General features: G+C 31.1%; 2 protein-coding genes and 1 long non-coding RNA gene across 12 annotated transcripts in view; 1 reads left to right on the forward strand and 2 right to left on the reverse strand.

Annotated features, from left to right (window-relative positions):
* LOC127738764 (synaptosomal-associated protein 25-like) overlaps positions 1-22,114 on the forward strand; it is a 102,913-nt gene that overhangs the window by 37,556 nt on the left and 43,243 nt on the right. For 6 of the 10 annotated variants that reach the window (XM_052250133.1, XM_052250130.1, XM_052250128.1 and 3 more), the window contains one exon: positions 527-1,489. In XM_052250133.1, the coding sequence (XP_052106093.1) occupies positions 527-595 (69 nt within the window). In that variant the 3' untranslated portion in view covers positions 596-1,489. Of the gene's footprint in view, positions 1-526; positions 2,223-4,032; positions 5,960-22,114 lie in introns of those variants that run through there. The other 4 variants (XM_052250129.1, XM_052250126.1, XR_008000160.1 and 1 more) reach the window with 3 other exon arrangements.
* Positions 10,806-12,144, reverse strand: LOC127738768 (uncharacterized). The gene is made up of 2 exons (XR_008000161.1): positions 11,767-12,144; positions 10,806-10,985 (listed from the first exon to the last, which is right to left on the reverse strand). It is a non-coding gene; the product is annotated as an uncharacterized LOC127738768 (long non-coding RNA).
* Positions 13,057-22,069, reverse strand: LOC127738763 (leucine-rich repeat-containing protein 57-like). Its single transcript, XM_052250124.1, has 5 exons — positions 21,927-22,069; positions 20,280-20,415; positions 18,441-18,709; positions 17,239-17,424; positions 13,057-16,732 (listed from the first exon to the last, which is right to left on the reverse strand). The coding sequence occupies exons 1-5, from the start codon at positions 22,008-22,010 to the stop codon at positions 16,691-16,693; spliced, it is 717 nt and encodes a 238-aa protein (XP_052106084.1). The 5' UTR covers positions 22,011-22,069; the 3' UTR covers positions 13,057-16,690.

A 22,114-nucleotide genomic window follows, 5' to 3' on the forward strand; every position in this document is an offset into this window, starting at 1 on the left:
AAAACTTCATTAATAGCAGAGTACATATCATAATATTATGAAACTGCAAAATATAGATGTCTAGGTACATGCTATGACTAACAAAAATACAAAAATATGATGCAATTGAAATTGATGTTTACAGAATTTATGGATCTTTGATTTTTTGGTGATTTTATTTGGACTGTGAAAAATATGAATTGGATAATGTTATGAAATACTAATTTGCAGTTTATTTTTAGAATGAAATTTGGAATTTAAGTGCTTTTGAAAAATCTCATTTATTTTTCCCTAACAATAGAAAAAGGTTATGAAAAAGTTGAATTAATCACCATTAACTTATGACATTTGTCAGGGGAGAAAAACTCAACATTTGGTTCCATAGAATAAAGCCAGTGCTGTTAATGGGTATAATTTCCTTATTCGCTTGTTCTATTTTTTCAGTACATTTTATCTCAGATATATTCCATACTCGAGACAAAGTGGACCCAAGTAGAATTATTTAATTTCTTTTTGTATGTCAATATTTGACTTTGTATAATTTCAGGCTGATTCTAACGCTACTCGTATTGGGGCAGCAAATCAACGAGCAACTAAGATTCTTAAGGAAGCATAAACTGTCTGAAGTCACATTTCTTTTTCTATTTTATGTTTTGCATGATTTTGATTCTGAATGAAAAAAACTTCTTTATTTTCATTTATGTTGTTGACAAAGTTGACTTAAATTTGGGATTTTTTTTTGTTTTGCATGCTGCTTCCAAACAAAGACATATATGTTGTGTGTATTCTCTTAAGATTTTAAGATAAGAGTTTTTTAACTCCAAATTATTAAATAAGTAATTTGTGTTGTTGTTTTCAGCATTGTAGTAAATTTTAGAAGAATTGCAAAATAAAGCAATATTTTAATAAGTTTTTCTCTAGATCTAGTAGTAAACATATCATAGAATTTAACACTTTTACTAAATGTCTATATTTTTATTAACCTTTTTATCTGAAACTTATCTGACATTTTTAAATTGAGACGTTTTGTTTTTCTCTCACTTTTGTTTACTTTTTGTTTTGTTTTGTTTGTGACACAGGCAACAAGCCTAAACGACAGAGTTGATGTGGCCAATACAAGAGCAAAGAAGATACTACGGGACAATTGATGACATTCCTCACCCTTGATGGGTTTCGGCATAATGCAATTCATCGCAGACAACATTTTAGTACCTATTGTTTAAATGCATTTAGCCAAATGAGATAACCTCCTACATTCTCATTCTTGTTTGACTTAATTATTTTTCTATCTTTGCAATATAAAAAAAAAGAAGGTATAAATTTCAATTCATAAATGCTAATTTTTATTCCATAAAAAAAGGCCCAAAAAAGTTGTTGGCCCAATAAAATTTGTCTATTCACAAAATGGATGAGAATCTAGGAGGTAATACCTATTGCCTAACTGTTCAACACTGTGTGTTGAATTATAAATGTTGAAATTCATCCATTACAGAGTATTCCCCTTACTTGATTTGATTTTGAGTTATGAGTTTTTATTTCACATGATGGTTTTAAACTGATATATAGTGCTTTGTAAACAATATATTATATTTCTTAACATTAACAACCAAATCATTGTAATATTATTTGTAAATTAAAAAAATTACCAGCATTTGACAATGAACTGTTTAACTGCAACTTATTCAGAAGTAAGAAATTATTCTTGTGATGAATTGTCTTACATTTTATTTTTGGTTTCTGTTTGATTTTTAATTTGAAGTTAAGTTACCGGTACATGTTAAATGAATCAATTCATGGACTATCTGCAATCTGATTGAAATACAAATCATGTGTCACCACAAGGATCTGGCAACACTATGTCCTACTTTCTGCTCTGGTAATTACAATGTCAGCCAATGAAATTTCTGCCTCCAAATTTTTGAAGGTGTGTATTATTATGAAAAAATCAGAGGGTCCTGAATGGTCTTTAAAACAGAAAGTAGAAAGGTGGGTAGGCAAATCATGTGTCACCACAAGGATCTGGCAACACTATGTCCTACTTTCTGCTCTGGTTATTACAATGTCAGCCAATGAAATTTCTGCCTCCAAATTTTTATACGACCGCAAAAAATTTTTGCGGTCATATATTGGTATATCGTTGGCGTCGTCTTTGTCGGCGTCGGTGTCGTCGTCCGAAGACACATTGGTTTTCGCACTCTAACTTTAGTTTAAGTGAATGGATCTCTTTGAAATTTTACCATCAGGTTCAATACCACAAAAGGAAGGTGGAGATTGATTTTGGGGGTTATGGTACCAACAGTTAAGGAATTAGGGGCCAAAAATAAGCATTTTCTAGTTTCCAGGCAATAACTGTGGAACGGTGTATGGATCTCTCTGAAATTATACTACAAGTTTCCATACCACAAAGGGATGGTTAGGATTTGCTTTGGGGGGGGGGGGGGGTGTTATTGCTCAAACCGTTTAGGAATTAGGGGCAAAAAAGGGGGAAAAACAAGGTTGTCCTGGTTAATGGACAAATATTTTAGTACAAATCATAATTTAAAGCAGTGTAAGGGAGATAAATCAAATACATCATTGAAATTATCTCCCTTACACTGCTTTTAAATTATGTATAAAGTAATGGTTAATGAACAATTAAGATAATTTAAAACAGTGTAAGGGAGGTAATCCAAATACAACGTTTTGGTTACTTCCCTTACACTGCTTTTAAATTATGTTTAAAGAAATGCATATTTATAAAGGAAGACCAGTAAAAATATCTGCAAATTTTGCATCTTTTTTTTTACAAAAAAATCCATATGAAAGATTTGACACTATATTTTAAATTCTATTATAAAATAGATTAAGTTAGCACTATGGTAAATTTAAATGGGTAATTATGGTTGCAAACTCCATTGGAAATTTGAATTGAGATTATGACCATATCTTGAGGGAAAGAATTTTTTGGGGGATAAAGGGGGGGGGGGGGTAAAAAGAAATTGTGGGGGGTCAATTTTTTCTCATTTTCAGATTTCAGAAATTAAAAAGAATTATTCTTCAAATATTTTTTTTTTCAAATTTCAAATATTGAAAAATTTCAAGAGGTAATCTTTAATTGCACAGTATGGCGCATTAGATTTGTAAAATCTTTGACCACATTTATTTATTTGTAATGCTGAATCTAACCGTGTATTTAGATTTTTAATTTTGGGTCCAGTTTTCAAATTGGTCTACATTAAGGTCCAAAGGGTCCAAAAGTAAACTTTGTTTGATTTTAACAAAAATTGAATATATGGGGTTCATTGATATGATGAATCTAAACATGTATTTAGATTTTTGATTTTTTGCCCAGTTTTCAAGTTGGTCCAAATTGGGGTCCAAAATTAAACTTTGTTTGATTTCAACAAAAATTGAATATATGGGGTTCTTTGATATGCTGAATCTAACCATGTATTCAGATTTTTTATTTGTGGGCCCCGCTATCAAATTGGTTCATATTGAGGTCAAAAGGGTCCAAAATTAAACTTTGTTTGATTTCATCAAAAATTGAATTATTGGGGTTCTTTGATATTCCAAATCTAACCATGTATTTAGATTTTTAATTTTGGGTCCTGTTTTTTAAATTGGTCTACATTAAGGTCCAAAGGGTCCAAAATTAAACTTAGTTTGATTTTAACAAAAATTGAATTCTTGGGGTTCTTTGATCTGCTGAATCTAAACATGTGTTTAGATTTATGATTATGGGCCCAGTTTTCAAGTTTGTCCAAGTTGGGGTCCAAAATTAAACTTTGTTTGATTTCAACAAAAATTGAATATATGGGGTTCTTTGATATGCTGAATCTAACCATGTATTTTGATTTTGGACATTGGACCATAATAGGTAAATTAAAAAAAATCAAGTTCTGAGACCACATTCTTTCTGTGTCAGAAACCTATGCTGTGTCAAATATTTAATCACAATCCAAATTCAGAGCTGTATCAAGCTTGAATGTTGTGTCCATACTTGCCCCAACTGTTCAGGGTTCGACCTCTGCGGTCGTATCAAGCTGCGCCCAGCGAAGCATTTTATTGAAGGTGTGTATTATTATGAAAAAATCAGAGGATCCCGAATGGTCTTTAAAACAGGAAGTAGAATGGAGGATAGGCAAATTGTGGGCACAGGATCTGTACTTAAATCAGATTGGGACTAACTGCTGTGATGTAAAATATGCAAAGACGAGAAACTTGAGGGATTGGTAACACCAGTACAGAAAGTCTGTATTATAGTGTAAATAAGTTAGGTCTAGATTTATCATGCTTTATATGACTGGGGGTGCCAAAATTGTGATCTTTATGAGATTCAGAAGAAGAATAGAAAATGTTTCTGATATGAATAAGAATGTTCTAAATATTATACAGGGTGTTAAGTGGCAAATTGAACATTTATAGATTTAAATTTATCTGACATAGAGTAAAAACTATATTTTTAAAAAATGTTGAATTTTTCTGTGAATAGGTGTAAAGTAGTTCATTGTTTCAAGTACATCTAATAACATGAAAAGATATTATTTGAGATAGAATTTCTTTCAACATATTTTTAAATCTATAGAAAGGAAGGAATACATTTTTGGAAATTATAATTTTTTTAAGTTTCAATCTAAGACAATAAAGCCAGTATGATCATTCATAATCAGCCTAAAATCTGTAATTTCTCAGCAACTAAGTGTTTTGTGATAGGACATAGGGCTCTAAAAGGAGGGACTTGTAAGAGGTGAGCTGCTTGTTAAAATGTTTTAAGTAATTTACATTCCAGTCATTGTTGCTGTAAATATATTTATTTTCCTCCACCCATTATTCATCAATCAAATTTCACTCATGAATTGCTCAAAGAAAGAAAATAATTTTGGTTTACTTATATGATATTTGACATACATTAACAATACGATACAATACTATTCCATTTCTGAAAAATTTACACATACATGTACTGCCGATTATGTTTTATGGCAATTCCTGGCAATTTGGCTTTCCAATGCTATCCATTCATTGTTATATTTATCATTCTATCATTATTATTATTATTATTATTATCATTATTATTATTATTATATATTATATGTGTACATAGGAAGATGTTAGTGATAGAGAAAAGCATTTTTTATTATGAATGTCAATTTTACTTTGTGCAATACTCATGTATAAATATATATGTTAACTATTTATGTCATGTGATTTTTTGTCAAAAAAATGTATGTAGAAAATAGAAAATAATCTATAAATCTGCACAGAAAAAGGATCCATTCATTCTTTTGTCAAAGTTCCAGCTATGTTACATTAATGTCAGACATCTTGGAAATTTGTGTAGCTGCCATTAGTGGTTTATATTGGATAAGAGGAAGATCGATCACCTTCTGGTGTATCAGAATTGACTTAAAAATGTGGTCAAACTACCTTCTTTTTCTGAAGTTTTATAACATTCCATTTCACAAAAAAAAAAAATTTAATTATGATGTTCTGATAAAAAATTTTCATATGCCATGTTCAAAAGAAAGAAAGAAATTCTTATTGAATATTTTGTTGAATTATTTTACTTTGAACCAATATGAAACTTCAGATAATGATTTCAAATAATTTTTAAACTGAAGGACTATTTACTTGTAATATATTATTTGTTTTCTGTGAATTATTTATTTTTGTAGCAGTTTTTATAATCATTTCTATTTATCATTTAAACAAAGGCATTATCAAGATGTAGTATTGTAGTGGTTTAAACAATTGATGTAAAAAAAAAGTTCACATTTTAAATTCCTTTCATTAGAAACATTGTCACAATGACATTATAAACATTGCTTGATCAAATTCACCACCATTTTACGAAAAACAATCGCTTAAAAATCATGCTAAATTCAATTATGGTTTAAAGACTCACAGACAGAATGAATGTATATTTAAGTGATATGTTATGGCAATAGTCAAATGACAGCTATTGTAATACAGTCTGAATAAAATCTTCATATCATTATATTGTCTTAATTTACTGAATTGGCCTGGTTTAAATTCAAAGTTTCTTTTTTGTTAAGAAGGTCCTCGCTAAATGGTCATTTTTCCATTGAAGATGAGTCAACATGCATATAATTCTCATGGGAAATTTCAAATCAAATATGGATGATTTGTTTATTGTCTCAAAGAGTTGTAACAACGATAATTATTACATTGATTGCAATGAAATACTGCAATTTCCATGTCAAATAAAAACTGATAATTAAATATGTGATATAAATCCTGTCATTTCACTGCTCTGGGGTCATACAACAATAATTGTTGTCAAGACATTGTCAATGACTTTGCATCAAAACAAAGTGAGACTGCAAAGAAAAAGATACACGTTTTCTTTATTTAGTACATTAAAAGTCACTGTAATTATAAGAATAACTAGTAATTTACGATTGTGAGTAGCTCATGAGTTGAGGGCATATGATACAGTTACAGGGGAGATAATGAAGTTGCTAACATAAAATGTTATTTTTTGAGATGTCAAACTTTGACATATCGGGAAAAGATGCATGTTTCCGCTGATTTTAATCATTAGCTTGAAAACGAGTACATGGACCCCTCTTTTTTAAAATGACATTTGGCTTGATTATGTATGAAGATTATTTGTACCAATTTTTATGAACAAATCACCAATGTATTTTTTTTCAAATTAGATATTTTACATAGGGATTGCTTTTCCGGCTCCGGAAACAGCTCTGGTGTCAACAATTGTTAAGTTTTCTGCTTAAGTTAGTTTGATAGGAACTACTTGTGATAGATCATTGATATTTAATATAAAGTTGCATTACTATCAGTACATATCAGTTTTACAACTATTTTGAGGCCCTGCCCCCTAGGACATGATCCAGTGACTTTGAATTAATTAGCAATTTTCAATGTAAAAAGTTTTCTGCTCAAGTTAGTTTGATAGGATCTACTTGTGATAGATCAATGATATTTTGTATGAAGTCACATTAATATCAGTACATATCAGATTGACAACTATTTTGAGGCCCTGTCCCCTAGGATATGGTCCAGTGACTTTGAATTAATTAGCAATTTTCAATGTTAAGTTTTCTGCTTAAGCTATATTGATAGGAACTACTTACAATAAACAACAATATTTTCTATAAAGTTTCATTGGTTCTGTACATCCCAGTTTGTCAACCATTTTCAGGCCCTGCCCCCTAGGACTTGGTCCAGTGACTTTGAATTAATTAGCAATTTTCAATGTTAAGTTTTTCTGCTTAAATTATATTGATAGGAACTACTTACAATAAACAACGATATTTTCTATAAAGTTTCATTACTATCTGTACATCTCAGTTTGTTGACCATTTTCAGACGCTTCCCATTAGATCATGGTCCAGTGACTGAATTAATAAGCAATGTTGCTGTCCATCAGATTGTCTTTTTCTGAATTTTATGCCAATAGACGAGATATATCTCTGTGTCAACAGTTTATTTTCTAAAAGCATGACATATTAATTAAAATAAATTATTTTCAAAGATTTGTTACTTAAATATAAAGCTTCAATGTGAAAAGAAGATATTCCAAATGTTTTTACAAAAAACCGTTTGTGTTTATCTTTTAAAACAAAAAAATTGGGTATGTCTGTCCAAAGGATAGAAATTTTCCAAGAAAGTGAAATTTTGAGCAAATGTCCAAAATTTGGACCCCATTTATCTCTAAAAGTAGCACATGAAGGTATATTTTTTATAACGTATTTGAATTGACTGATAAAAAATAGCGTGTATGCAAATTGCCGTAAAAAAAAATCACTGTAGGATCAAAACTGTATCATATTATGCCCTTAATTATATGTGTTGTTTGTCAGGAATTGAATACTTTTTGAGTATATGAGATCCTTGCAAAGTCTACTTGTCTGACAGACAGGGTTCACCTCGACCTCAACTCCATTGAATGGACCAGTGATCAAGGTTAAAGGTACATGAGTAGGTCTGTTTAACAGATACTATAAGCAGTAGGTCAACTATATTTTGTGTATTGAATGATTGTAAGGTGTAAATGGTCAACTGGCAGGTTTCATCTGACTTTGATTGATTGATTGATTGATTGATTGATTGATTGATTGTTGCTTAAAGTCCATTGGCAAATATTTCATGCATGTTCAGGACAAGAAATTAATAATAAACAGAAAGTAGGTCCTGTAATGGAGGCTGTTTGGGTTAAAGGTTGGGGAAATTTGGACTGCCACTTATGGAAAATGAGGGTATATTGGATGGGGCAGAAATTTAGCCTTGCAACAGTCCACCTACGGACTCCTGAAAGAGTTGTTGCAAGGGTTCATAATGTCCATAGAGTATGGCACTCTCTTTCCACAAGGCATTGGATATAATGTCTCTATTCTGACTGGAAGTGGCTGCACACTTGTACATCCCGCACAATTTTTTATCATTTTCATGGTTTATTGGTCAATGTTGAAATTCAGCCGTTTAGTCCTCTTCTCAGATACTATATGGAATAAATCAACTATATTTGGCGTATCAAAAGATCTTAAGGTGTACATTTCTGTTTAGCAGATAAAATCTTACCTTGACCTAAGTTTTGTCTAGCCTGTGACTTCTGTCGCAGAACGTGAGACATAGGGATAGTGATCCAACAGTGTCGTTAACTAACGTCTTTAAAGCTTAATATTTCAGAAGGTAGATGACCTGGATGCTTCATACTTTGTATATAGATGCTTTATGGTGTAAATTCTCCCTCTGTCATATGTCTTAATTTCCTTGACCTCATCTTCATGGTTCAGTGACTACTTTAAAAAAAGTTAAGATTTTTATGCCCCCCATGTATAGGAGTTGGCATTAAAGTTTTACCCTTATCCGCCTGTACGTCCGAAATTGGTTTCTGTTCTCTAACTTTATTTTGCCTCTACCAAATATTATAAAAGTTATAAACAATGCTTATTACTACAAAATACAGATCAAGTTTGAATTTTGGTGGCGTCACTTTTACCTTTCTAGAGTTATGCCCCTTTACAAATGGAAAAATTGCTGAATTTTTCATTTCCGTTCTCTAACTTAAGTTTGCCTCAACCAAATGTTATGAATCTTATAACAATGCTTATTACCACAAAACACAGATCGAGTTTGAATTTTGGTGGCGTCACTTTTACCTTTCTAGAGTTATGCCCTTTACAAATGGAAAAATTGCTGAATTTTTCGTTTCTGTTCTCTAACTTAAGTTTGCCTCAACCAAATGTTATGAATCTTATAACAATGCTTATTACCACAAAACACAGATCAAGTTTGAATTTTGGTGGCGTCACTTTTACCTTTCTAGAGTTATGCCCTTTACAAATGGAAAAATTGCTGAATTTTTCGTTTCTGTTCTCTAACTTAAATTTGCCTCAACCAAATGCTATGAAACTTATACACAATGCTTATTACCACAAAACTCAGAACAGTACCAATTTGGGTAGCGTCACTTTTACCGTTCTTGAGTTATGTCCATTTATAATGTTATATGCAAGCGGGGGCATCATCTGTCCCATGGACACATTCCCCATTTATTTGTATTGTTAATTTCTCTCTTATGAGTACCGGTAATAGAATAACTATGTTTGGTATGTGCCTACCTTGCAAGGTCCTCATGTCTGTCAGTTTTCACTTGACCTCATTTCATAGATCAGTGAGCAAGGTTAAGTTTTCGTAGTCAAGTCCATATCTCAGATACTTTAAGAAATAGGTCTACAATATTTGGTGTTGGAATGATTGTTACATGTCATACTTGCAGGTGTAATCTGACCTTGACCTTATTTCATGGTTCAGTGGTAAAAGTGAAGTTTATTGTGTTTTGTTCTGTTTTTATAATACTGTATACAATAAGTCAACTATATTTGGTGTATGGAAATATTTTACGATGTACATGTAAGTCTGTGAGGTTTTATTTGACCTCGACCACATTTTCATGGTTCATTGCTCAATGTTAATTTTTTGTGTTTTGGTCTATTTTTCTTAAACTATAAGCAATAGGTCAACTATAATTGGTGTATGGAATGATTGTAGGGGTAAATTCAGTAAAAAATCTCCCATTGACTGTAATGCTAATCTATGTCTTGAATTAAATTTATACCTGATTTACCTTTAGAAATTAGAAAATTTCATATATCATTCATGAAAGTACAAATGTAGCCCTATCATTTGCAACAATAAAAACATAGGGTCATGCGGCATTTTTGGGCATTCACATGGCCTTGTTTACAAACACTGTAGATTCGCACTTAATTCCTTCACTGACCCCCATTACTTTTCAACCCTGTAGTAAAAAAATTTAGTACATTCAGCATTTATTTTTTATTTTTTTTCAACTCTAGTTTTTATCCATCTATCAAAAAATATTTATTACAAACATTATCTACCAATCAGAAGAGCACATGACTTCAGTTTTATACAGAAAGCTCTCCCCCAAATGGGCGGTCCCTGATGACGTATATTTATTTACTGAATTTACCCCTATAAGGGACTTTTTAGTAGCTTTTCCCTCTTTTTTTGTAATAATCATGTAATGTATCCAATTTGAAAGTTCCAGTTTCAATACAACATTCATAAATGCTGAACTTGTAAAGATAGAGGAAAATTTATACTACAGCCCATACTGCGGCCAATGTATATTTGGTATATAAAGTTGCATATTGACTGTTTGTAAAAGAATGGTGTAAAATACTATGCTTAATAAATATGAATTGTTTTCTGTGTTTGCTTTGACCAGTATTGCAAGTACATCTAGAAACTAAAGTCTTGATGTACTCTTAGTTAAATAATGCCTTATATGGAAGTTTTTGATTAAATACCCTGAAAAGACCACAAAAACACTTTTCAAAGGCTTTTTTAAGCAGTTTCATACAAAAAAAACCAACAATTATGTTTCATTTTACTAAATTTGTGTTTTAATTACTTGTAAAGTTCACAAAATGTCATTGACAATCACTCTGCAGAAATTCCTGTTACCCCAACATCAGGATGGTTTCTTCACCAAAACTAGACAGACAAAACTGAAGTAGAAAAAAGTGCCAAATATGAAAAAATAAGACTGGGTATGACCAAACTTTGCATTTGGAAGATTAAAGTAACAATTTAGAATATTTAAAAGCAATTATTTAACATAGTAATCCAATTACAAACATTTCAACACTAGTTTCATAGATGATGGGCATGTAATCATAAAAGTTATCTACAATTTTTTTTAAATAAAGAAACGCAATGCGTTATGTAAAAATAAATGATTATCTTCATGCGGTCAGATTATTCAAGTGTTAAAATACTTGAAAAGTGCTTATTTACAACTTGTTCTACAACTTAACATGGTGAAACACAGCTAAAAAAAATACACTGTCAAAGGGAGGTAATTCTGATTTTCCATATGATTTTACACATAATGAGGAGAAATATGTGCAAAATGTGTTGTAAAATGGGGGGAATATTTATGCCTTTCATTGATATCATAACTCTCAAGTGTAATTTCTATTGTTTCTTTCAATCTGGACACAAAAACTGATTTTTACCATATACCCCATGCTTCCTCTCACAGTACACTCAGTGCATCTTGGATAGCCAAGTTAAACATAGAAATTTGTGTAAAAAACAACTTCAAATGGTTCCAAAATGCTTCCATTACATTAATATACACAGGAAATAAGTTTTGTGATTATTGTGTGGCCTTCGACAAGTACAGTGACAGAATGCATATTTTCCTATAGGGGTAAATTCAGTAAAAAATCTCCCATTGACTGTAATGCTAATCTATGTCTTGAATTAAATTTATACCTGATTTACCTTTAGAAATTAGAAAATTTCATATATCATTCATGAAAGTACAAATGTAGCCCTATCATTTGCAACAATAAAAACATAGGGTCATGCGGCATTTTTGGGCATTCACATGGCCTTGTTTACAAACACTGTAGATTCGCACTTAATTCCTTCACTGACCCCCATTACTTTTCAACCCTGTAGTAAAAAAATTTAGTACATTCAGCATTTATTTTTTATTTTTTTTCAACTCTAGTTTTTATCCATCTATCAAAAAATATTTATTACAAACATTATCTACCAATCAGAAGAGCACATGACTTCAGTTTTATACAGAAAGCTCTCCCCCAAATGGGCGGTCCCTGATGACGTATATTTATTTACTGAATTTACCCCTGTAAGGTGTATATGTCTCTCTAGTAGTATTCAACTGACCTTAACCTCATTTTCATGGTTCATTGGTCAATATAAAGTTTTCATGGTTTGGTCTATTTCTTGTATACTATAAGCAATAGGTCAACTTTATTTGGTGTATGGAATGATTGTAAGCTGTACATGTATTTTTGTTTTGGTTTATCTGACTTTGACCTCATTTTTTTGGATCATGTTTGTGTTTATGTGATAGTTGTAGTAAAACTTTATATTTAGGACTATCAACATAAAATCAATGGTCAATAAAGCAGGCGAGACATTTCAGCATGTGTACTCTTGTTTATTGCTTCATTGGTCATTGGTCAAGTTTTCTTGGCTATGTCTGTTTCTATATGCAGTAGATCAACTTTATTTGGTGTATGGTGTGATACTTGTAGTAAAACCTTTATCTTAAAGGCTTTCAACATAAAATCAATCAATATCAGTACAGCAGGAGAGACATTTCAGTGTGTGTTCTCTTGTGCTATCTAAAATTCAAAATTACAAATACAGTGTAACAAATCAACATTGTTTAGGACAAGATCCTACAAGAAATATGTGTGACCAGCATCTACTTTAAAGCCAGTATCTACATTGAACATATTTTAAATGGACACTAAACCTCTCATGTACAAGTGAAGTGAACAACAAAATAAAAACTCATAAAGAAGATGTACTGGTATTTTTCTTATTGCAAAAATTTCTGATTATAGGTACAAAAATCACAGAGACAGAATAACTTAATCGTCTTTTCAATAAGTCCAATCAAAGGTCAACTTGATGATAAATGGTACCAGTTTTTCCTGGGCAGTGTGTTATACCAAACCTCAATAAAATTGACACATAATTACATTTGCAGGAGGATACAAAAGTAGTCAAACATGTATATGAATAACAAATGAAATATTTATATATATTTATTTTTGACATTATTTTTTATACATAAAAAAACAAACAATAAAGAATAATCAGGGCATAACACTTCATAGGATCGCCATTATTATCTATTTTATATCGAAATGTTTCTGTGTGCTTGAAGCCATCACCAGGATAAAAATAAAGATTTTCTTCCTGAGGTACTAAATTCAGGTACAGTACCTCAACTATGATGCCATAATTCATAATGGTTTCTATAGATAATAAATTTTGTTAAAGAGTGTGGGTAAAATATTTGCAAAAAAAGAATGAATAATAGGTTTGAAAAGATATTGTCTGACACTGTACAGTTTATGTTAAAATTCATTTTTTCAGAATTGAATAACACTTTACTTGCAATTCCATTCCATTCCCCCAGGCTTTGCTCGGACAAAGGTACTACATCATATTTGAGTTACCTGAATTGAGTATCTCAGGAAGAAAAATCTCATTGTATATATCCTGATGGTGGCATCAAGCATGTCAAAACAAACCAAAACTGTTTTTGATTAATAAATAACAATAATAAATAAAAGCACAATAAAAAAGGAATAAAGTTTAGTCTATTCACAATCCCTGGTAGTTTATTATTTTACATATTATTCATAACATTATTCTCTCTCAACTAATTGTAAAAAACCCACAACAGAATGAAATAATCAGAAATGCACAATGGCACATATAATTTTAAACAAATCAAATCAGTTTCTAAGCCAACAAAAATTTTTAAAAAATAAATATGAAATTGCAATTAAAAATAAGTAAATTTGAAGGAAAATACTTTTATGTTTAGTACAGTTTTAATTATACTGCTTTATTTAGTAAACTGGATGTCTTGGTTCTTATTTTACATTCCAATGCAAAACATAGGGCTATTTATAATATATGATAAATAATGTATTTCACAGAAAATTAAAACAATTTTATCATCATTCGGCGTCCATAATCTGTCGTCGTCCTGCGTTATTTTTTACAGAAATTTATCCTCTCAAACCCTTTATGGGAGTTATTGCCTTTAATGTTTTAATAATGATTTTTATCACTTTTGCTTTTTTGGTGAAAACTTAAGGGGAAACAGAAAAACTGTAAACAAATAAACTGATCAGCAAGACAAGATTTCATATAGGTCAACAGAGCCAAAATTGTCTGAGTATATTATTTACAGGAGTAATTGCCATTAATTGATGATTTTTACCTTTTTCTCATTTTGGGCCAAAGTTATAGAAAAAAGAGAGAAACTGTAAACAATAAAAATAATCAGCAAGACATGATCCACAAAAAAAGGTTTAAGTCTTGAACTATATTCTAGTCTACAATGTTGGAGAGTGGCCATTGTTGAAGATGAACATAGAGAGGTGAGCAACACTGGCTCTTTAGAGCCTCTCGTTGATATTTACTAAGTTATATAAATATTTTACTATTAATAATTATTTCACATAAAATAAAATCACAGCCTAAATAGCATATATTTAATGATGAATACATATTTTTTACATCATACCTAAGACAAACGATTTCTGTACATATTTAAGTCAGTCCTGAACAATATGTTCTTTCACATCGGTCTTGCACAAAAGATATATGCCTCAAGGCAGATGAAAGGACTGACACTTCAATCTCTGCTTATAAAAATGTATTCTATATAAATAAGATTTTAATTAGAAGTTAAGTTTTTTATTTATCTAAAAAAGAGTTCCCATATAATTAAAGGGATGATGGTCGTGAATTTTTTAGGATGGGGACAATACATAGTTGAAGGGAATTTCAATTTTTTAAAGATGAGGCCTCATTAAGCATTAATAATCTAGGGAAAACACATACATCATATACACATTTATCCTCAATTCATGGATATTGACACAGACCTGCAATGCATTGGTGTGCCAAATGAACACGATATCAGTGAATTGTTTTTTGAGCAGAATAAGAAAGACTGTGTGCTCTGAATAACGGAGGAATCTACCATTACATACATGCAGACACTGAACTGGTGTACAAAATGAACAGCATAACAAAGATTCTTGCCTAAAAGGTCACAGTAGAGAGATTGAACCTACAATGATAATGATTTAAAAATCTTTTTAGATACTTGTTCACCAAGCATATTCTTAACTGCTTGATGCATTATCATCGACACACACAGCTTTACAATTTTGCAACATAACTTACTGCACACCTTTGACAAAGTTGAGAACCAGGCTTCTGTTTCACAAGTAATCTTACAACAAAAATTCTGGTAGGAAATGAACAATTCAGTATAATTAGGATCTATTTTAGTCGTAATATTTTTTGTGAAATATAAAAGAGAGGCGAACGATACCAAAGGGACATTCAAAGACCTCTAGTTTTTATAAAAAAACAGACTATAAACGCTTAATGCTATAAACAGACTGTAAATGCTTGTTTCATTATCAGTGATTCACACAAAGGTTTATAATCTAACAACACAGCTGACTGCCTCTATTTCAACAAAGTTGTAGACCAAATCATCAGGTTTTTACATAACACTGTGTAATTATAAAATTTTGTACAAAGGATTCCATAACAATTAAAAATATGGGGTAGAGCTTATATTTGTCAGTAATAGGATATTCCTTCTATATTCTTACAAATTCATTTCACTTATAGCACATATTGCACAATTATTTTTGTTGTCACAGACATAATTTTAAATTAATTCATATATTAAAACTCAATACAAAATAAAATACATCTATAATATGTATATATAATTTAAGTTAACTGCAAAGTAAATTCAGTTCTATATCAATCCATTCCTCTAATGGCTGTTCCAATAAAGTATTCTAGTGCAATTATTTTGTACCAATGGTTCTGATTGGATGACAATCAGCGTAAAATTCTCTATCTCCCTGTCTGTAACTAAGGAAGCCGACATTTTGAATGCTGGAATGTATTGACATGTAATTTTTCCAATGATAAGCAAAAAATCTCACATTTTGCACTTAGACAATGTAAGAAATCTTCTCTTTATCAAATTTAATTGCATTCTGAGGTGGACAATAAGCTAGAAAACACCCGCTGTTTACGTTTGACACCGGAAACATACCTATGACGTCACCTAGTTTAGGTGCCAAAGAAGATAACATCATTTCGCAAAATTTTTGTATAATTAAAATTTGCAATGAAATAATGACTAAAATTGAATGATTTGTTTATTTTGCATTAGAATAGAGATACACGGACACAGGTAAATGGATATTTGCGACAGTAAAACTACCGATGGGCTTCCACAAAGCTTCAAATACAATACAGCTATCTCTTAATTTGAGAGTATGAAGGGATTTCCAAAATCCACATACAACAAACATACTTTCTGGAATAATTTTGCATTTATGAAAGGACATACAACATTCATAAATGACCAAAGACACATGTCCAAAACTAAAAATTCCCTTTCTACCTCTAACATTCATTTTAATGGAATAACCCTGACCTTTATATAGAAATATTAGAACATGACGAAATAAATCTATGTTGTATAGTATTGTACATATGACCACAGTTAATTAAGTCTGCTTAAGTACTGTGTCTGTGATTATGACAGGGATCCAGGCAGTCATCAACTGGAATTTTAGAACATCTGTTCTGCTTTTAGGTTTGATCAGTTGAACTTTTTCTTTGTTGCTGTAAATCTTTCCATGTACTATAATTAAAAGTAAAAAATATTAGATCCTGGAAGTTGTTTAAATAGAATAATGTGTGTTTTCATCTTAAAAATTAAATCAGTGAAAAATATTCTATAACAGTTCTGTTTCTATACTACTACTGTTTTGTCAACAATTATTTTTAACTTCCTGGGTTCTTACGGTAGCATGCTTGCCTCAAGTGTGGGAAGTCATTGGTTTGATCCCTAGCCGGGTTAAACCAAAGATTTGAAAAATTTTCTGACCAAAAGTTCTTAATGCAGATTACAAAAATAATTTTACTCTAAATGAAATATTCTTTCAAATGCATAAGGCAGAATAAAAATGAATGAAATGCATTCTCAAAAAAAAAAAATCCTGATGTATCAATGAGGTAAGAATGTATTATACATTCTTGAGAACATCTGTAATTCAACCAGTTTTTATATAACGCCTATCTAATCTTAAAAAATTTCTGATCCTTTAAGATTTAAACTTTTAACAGGAATTAATTATTTAACCTTACCTCCTCATAACCATCTAGATTGTTAAACTGTTTAAAATCAAACACATTTCCCTCTATAGCTAACAATGCTATTTGTGAATGTTTCATAATTTGCGGTGTAAATGCTGAGATTTCTAAACAGTTTTCTTCTAACCGTAATACTTTCAATCGTGGACATTTGGAAACACTTTCAGGTAAAACAGATACCTACAATGTACAACTCAAATCATTAACATTATGCAATGTGAACCTTCAGATTGGAGGTACAAATCTTCAGATTTATAGAGGGTTGACCTGCTCAAAATGTCAATTTATAAATGAAATAACGAGTTATTTTAATCAATTTGAAAAGAAAATCTCTAGCTGACAAACTCCAACTCAAGTTATAAATATACATATCTGCACAACTAAAGAAGTTTGTCATATGTTTCAGTTTTTGAATGTGCATTTGCTATTTTAAATGTTCCATTAAATATTTGTTAAAGTAGACCGTGTTTTAGCAAATGAAAGCTGGGTTGATTCATTTTAAATATATCTAAAAACAACTTTGATGTTTTCAAAATATACTTTTTACAGTTAAGATTATAGTTTCACAGAATACGGTGTCACTTAAGAAGATCTAATATATAGCATCACTTCAATAAACAATAGTATAATGTTCCCTAAGACAGCTGTATGAAGTATGAATTTTGTATGACCCCTGGATACAATTTCATTGCATGTATCAGCTTGGACATGGATCTTCAATGGTACATGTACATTAAAAGGGCTCATTCCTTATAAGAATTATTGCAAAAATCTACAGCATGCAAAATTTACATATTAAAGTAAAAAACTATCAATTTACTAACTAATTTTATTCCCAAATGACCAGATTTTGCTTTAAAACTGCAAAATAGGCTAGTCCCCAATACCCTGATAATCTGCTGATGACTTAAGCTTTGGTCCAAACAGAAAATACAAAAATATAACTGGCTATGAAACTGTTATTTAACAGTCATGACAGTCAAGGTAAATCCCTCTATACACAACTCATCTCCCCAAAATATAATTTTGCTAAATTTATTCTTAAAAATGTAAGATCAAATAAACTGAAATTATCTTTACATTTCCTTCATACTGCTCATTAAGGCTTCCAGATATTTACTTATAATATTTCATTCATGAAAATTCATTTAACAAGTACTCATGCATTGAAAAGATGCGAGTATATTGTAACTTACCTGGTTTTGGTTAAGATTTATTTCTATAGCCTGACAAGATGAAACGCTTTCTGGAATGGTTGTAATTCCATTCCGTGACAGATTTAAAGCATCAAGCTGCCTAAGTTTACTAAGGTCAGCAGGGAACACTGTTATATGGTTACCAGATAGGTTTACTGTTCTCAGATTGGTCAGATTACTTATAGAGGAAGGTACTGATGTTATGTGGTTGTTTTCTACAGATAATGTTTCAAGTTTCTTTAAATTTCCTATTTCTGCTGGTAGATTTTCTGAAAAATGAAAGTTCAACTATGGTAGATGTTTTCAAATAATTACAACAATTTACTTTTATGACATTGGCCCAAGTTTGAACAAAACTGCAATAAACCATTGTCGAAGAATGTAATCCTGTTTCATTTTTTATCATAAATTTTTCAGATACATACATGTACGAAAATAGTCTGTCAACCTTATTGTTATGTTCATTTTGTGAAAAGAAGGTAAAATGTAAACATTTATAAGCCAGCAAACAAACAACATAAGGTTATAAAATAGTACATTAACATAACATAGCAGCAACAGAAATAGTCGAGAGCAAAACACACTAAATGAATCTGGTGAAGAGAAAACGTGAGGATTCTGTACTGGATCATAATGTTAAGTAAGTATAAACATATATATTTCATGCTTTCATTTTTTTCTTGATAAGGATAGGTTCCAATATGAATGCTGATAAATCAAGGATATTATATTCTAATATAACCTTCTTAAACAAAGTTGAAACCTTTTTTTTTGGAGGTTGGCAAAAAAAATGTCAATACATGTATAGACCATGCTGGCAGTAAATACTGGCCAATTGAAATTTTGAGTGGACATTACTATAAAAAAAAAAGCACTCCCTACCTGGTCGATTACTGTTTATTTTAATGAAATTATGAGTGTTTTAGTCAATATAAGTCATTCCAAATGTTCTCTTTTCTATTATCAATTTATATTCTAAATAAACATTGATTCAGGAAATGTTATCTTCTGTGTTGATTTTGACAAAACACTTTTTTATCTGTGGCTATATGCAGTCTTGGTACATTTGCTCTGACTACAGCTTTACAATAGCTGCAGTAATAGTTGATGAAATTTGTATAGAAGTTAGTAAGTCAAAAATAAATTGTATCAATACTAATAAAACATTTTACTTATAACTTTGTTGTAATTTATTTTTCCTTGTTTGATAAACAAATTCTGTAAATAAAAATCTCTTGTGTTTCACTGTTTAAAAAAAATATTTCGAATTTTTTTTTATTCAGGATACTACAGGTATTTCTATTAATAATTTTATAATTCATTTTAGAAATAACTATTCTGAACCAAAGCCCTCCCTCCCCCCCCCCCCCTTGGGAATAAAAATATGGTCAATCTTGATCTTCTTCCAACCACCAGTAAAACCCTTGCCTAGGTGGGGCGTCCGTTTGGCTGTGTAGGATGTACAAGTATGCAGCCATGTCAAGTCAGAATGGGGACGTTAAATCCAATGCCTCAAGTAAAGAGAATGTCTTGCTGTTTGCGAACCCTTGGCGTTACAACTCTTTGAGGGGTCTGTAGGTGGCCTGTTGCAAGGCTAAATTTCTGCTACTATCCAATATACCCTCATTTTCCAGAGGCAGTCCAAATTTCCCTGACCTTTATCCTGGATGGCCTCTATTACAGGACCTACCTATTTTATTTATTCTTAATTTGTTCTCAACTTGAACATGCTTGAAATATTTGCCACTGGATGTTTAGCAACCAAAAATCAATCAATCAATTCATAAGAATACTGGGACTTACTGCTAAGTCTTGTCCTTATACATACACAACACTTACCTAATTTGTTGTTATTTAGTATCAAACTCTTTAGAGAAGTGAAATTTCCTATTTGCTGTGGCAGTCCATGTAGTTTATTTTCAGATAAATCAAGTGTTCTCAAGTTTTTAGTTAGTTGGTATAAATCTTCAGGAAACTGAAAACAAAAAATGAAAATTAATCCTGCTTCTGTTCTTAAAATTCTATGTGCAATTATTTTTATAAGAGCATGTACAATTGTAACAATTATAACATAAACCTCACAAAATGTTTGCTATATTGTCGCACACAAACTAAATTTCAATCATTCTTCTATAGCATTCTTATAACAACATTATTTGTCAGATTCAAATGTTCAGCAACTCACAAATTAATTTGGTGTGGCCTAAGAGTTAGATGCTTCTGTGACAGTTTAAGTAAAAAACATGACATAATGACCAGGTTATGGGTAGGTTGGGTGCCTGCAAGCATGTTAAACCCTGCCATATTCTGTATGTGCCTGTCCTAAGTCATGAACAATTCAGTATATTTACGATCAATCTTAGTCGTAAGTTTCTTTGTGAAACCGACTCCTGTAATTCAGTGGTTGTTGTTTGTTGCTGTATATCATTTATTGTTTAGTGCATAAATCTTTCTTGAATTGGTTTTACATTTGTCATTCAGAGTCTTTTTTAGCTTGCTATGCAGTATGGGTTTTGTTCATTGTTGAAGGCCGCTGTTAGTGACCTATAATTGCCTACTTCTTCATCATTTGGTCTTTGGTGGAGAGTTGTCTCATTGGCAATCATACTACATCTTCATTTTTTCATAACCCTAAATTATAATCTTTATGATAATTTATACTTGGGAGACTATATGATAGAAGGCTCCACTTGGATCTACATGATCTATATACTATAAAACAAAACAGAATATTTTATTGAGTATTCAGATGTATTCTTATTTTAAATTATGATCACTGTCTCTGAAAATGTCAAAACAAATATTCAATTATGTTATTATGTTTTCTCTTTCATTGATTTACTCATGTAATCATCTCATTAAAACTACAGATCTGTGTCAATAATTTGCTCACAATGTTCTGTTCTACTTTCTGTTCTGGTAATATTACATCAGCCAATGGTATGCCTGCCTACAAATTTTTGAAGGTTTCTATCATGACAACAAAACCAGAGGATCCCATAATGTCTTTAAACAGAAAGTAGAACAGAGTTCTGTCAGATCCTTGTACAATACACCTTATCGCTATTCCCGCTTGACCCGAGAATCTGTCCCGCTCGAACTTTTGACGTCATACAACAATCACTTTTCCATTGTGGCGTCAGACATTTTCTATTATGACGTCAAAATTTTACGGGAACTTGTGTGATGTCCAGTAATGGCGGACAAATAGCGATAAGGTGTATGTAAGCGAAGGGTGGACACAGGACCTGTAACATTTATGAGATTGTAGACCATCCCTCATATTTAATGTTTTGGTACTATACATTTGGAAATTTGGTACACTCCAGAAGGACTTTTGACTTAGGGTGCACTTGGTGAATCAAGGTATTGAGTCTGACTCTTAATGAACCGGGAAGAAACTGAAGAAAAGCATACATTGTATTGGGGAACTGATTAAAAAAACAAGTTGAACACCAACAAAAAATAAAATTCACGCTTTCTAACCTCTTTAATTCCGAGTTTACTGAGTTGACAAGCTCCAGTTTTCTGTGCTGTATCGATATGTTGTTTCACTGGCGAGTTTCCCATTTTTCCTCAATAGCTAATTTTTGTTGTTGTCAATGTCAAAATTTAGCTTACACTTTAATTTCTAAAAACGATAATAATAAGCGCTTAACTGATTTTAACTTTAC

Source organism: Mytilus californianus, unplaced genomic scaffold, assembly GCF_021869535.1.
Source record: "Mytilus californianus isolate M0D057914Y unplaced genomic scaffold, xbMytCali1.0.p SCAF_4, whole genome shotgun sequence".
Taxonomy (NCBI): Eukaryota; Metazoa; Mollusca; class Bivalvia; order Mytilida; family Mytilidae; genus Mytilus; species Mytilus californianus.